Here is a 954-nt window from a genome sequence, read left to right on the forward strand (position 1 = left end):
GCGTGGTGGCGGGCACCTGTAATCCCAGCTACTCAGGAGGCTGAGGCAGGAGAATCACTTGAACCCGGGAGGCAGAGGTTGCAGTGAGCTGAGATTGTGCCACTACACTCCAGCCTGGGTGATAGAGTGAGACTTCATCTCAAAAAAAAAAAAAAAGAGTTCCAGAAGTAGACAGGGCTGGAGTTGGAACTGGGAGGACAAGATACTCATCCCTTCTCTCCAGGTACTTCTGTGATGCAGGTGACGGCCACAGATGAGGATGATGCCATCCACACCTACAATGGGGTGGTTGCATACTCCATCCATAGCCAAGAACCAAAGGACCCACACGACCTGATGTTTACCATTCACCGGAGCACAGGCACCATCAGCGTCATCTCCAGCGGCCTGGACCGGGAAGTGAGTGGCCCATAGGGAAAGTGCTGTCTGCCCAGACTTGCCCAGGCTGGGGTCTGACTCTGAGAGCAGAAGCTCCCATCCCTGCCCACAGAGCCCAAGGCAGAACAATAAGGACCCACGTCAGCTGGGATGGCTGCTGCTGGGTTCACATGTGATGCCCCTGATTCCCTTGGGCCCGTGGCCCACTGCCAAGCAATCTCGTTAAATCTCCTCCAGGGCTGGGAGGCAGCTGTAAAATGCCTACTTTTGGTATTTTCTGTGGGTTTTCTCATTTCCTGTCAGAGTGGCTCACTTAGTGTGCACATTACCCAAATTGGTCCCTTATGTGCCACAAAGTAGAATTAGCTCCTTGGATACTGGAGTTGGTGCCTGTTTCCTAATTGATACCTTTATCCAAATCCTCACTCAAAACTCTTATTTTGAAGCCAGGCACAGTGGCCCACGCCTGTAATCCCAGCACCAAGCCCAAGTTTACCCAGGACACCTTCCGAGGGAGTGTCTTAGAGGGAGTCCTACCAGGTAAGAGGACTGGGAAGGGGACTGCTATGGGGCTGC

At 53.1% G+C, this 954-nt stretch overlaps 1 protein-coding gene across 1 annotated transcript in view; it reads left to right on the top strand.

The window, feature by feature from the left end:
* Positions 1-954, top strand: part of CDH3 (cadherin 3, type 1, P-cadherin (placental)) — an 82,997-nt gene that overhangs the window by 50,739 nt on the left and 31,304 nt on the right. Inside the window, exon 7 of the mRNA XM_011998007.1 lies at positions 224-399. Coding sequence (XP_011853397.1) covers positions 224-399 — 176 coding nt within the window. The remainder of the gene's footprint in view (positions 1-223; positions 400-954) is intronic.

This window comes from Mandrillus leucophaeus, unplaced genomic scaffold, assembly GCF_000951045.1.
Source record: "Mandrillus leucophaeus isolate KB7577 unplaced genomic scaffold, Mleu.le_1.0 Scaffold551, whole genome shotgun sequence".
NCBI classification, from domain to species: Eukaryota; Metazoa; Chordata; class Mammalia; order Primates; family Cercopithecidae; genus Mandrillus; species Mandrillus leucophaeus.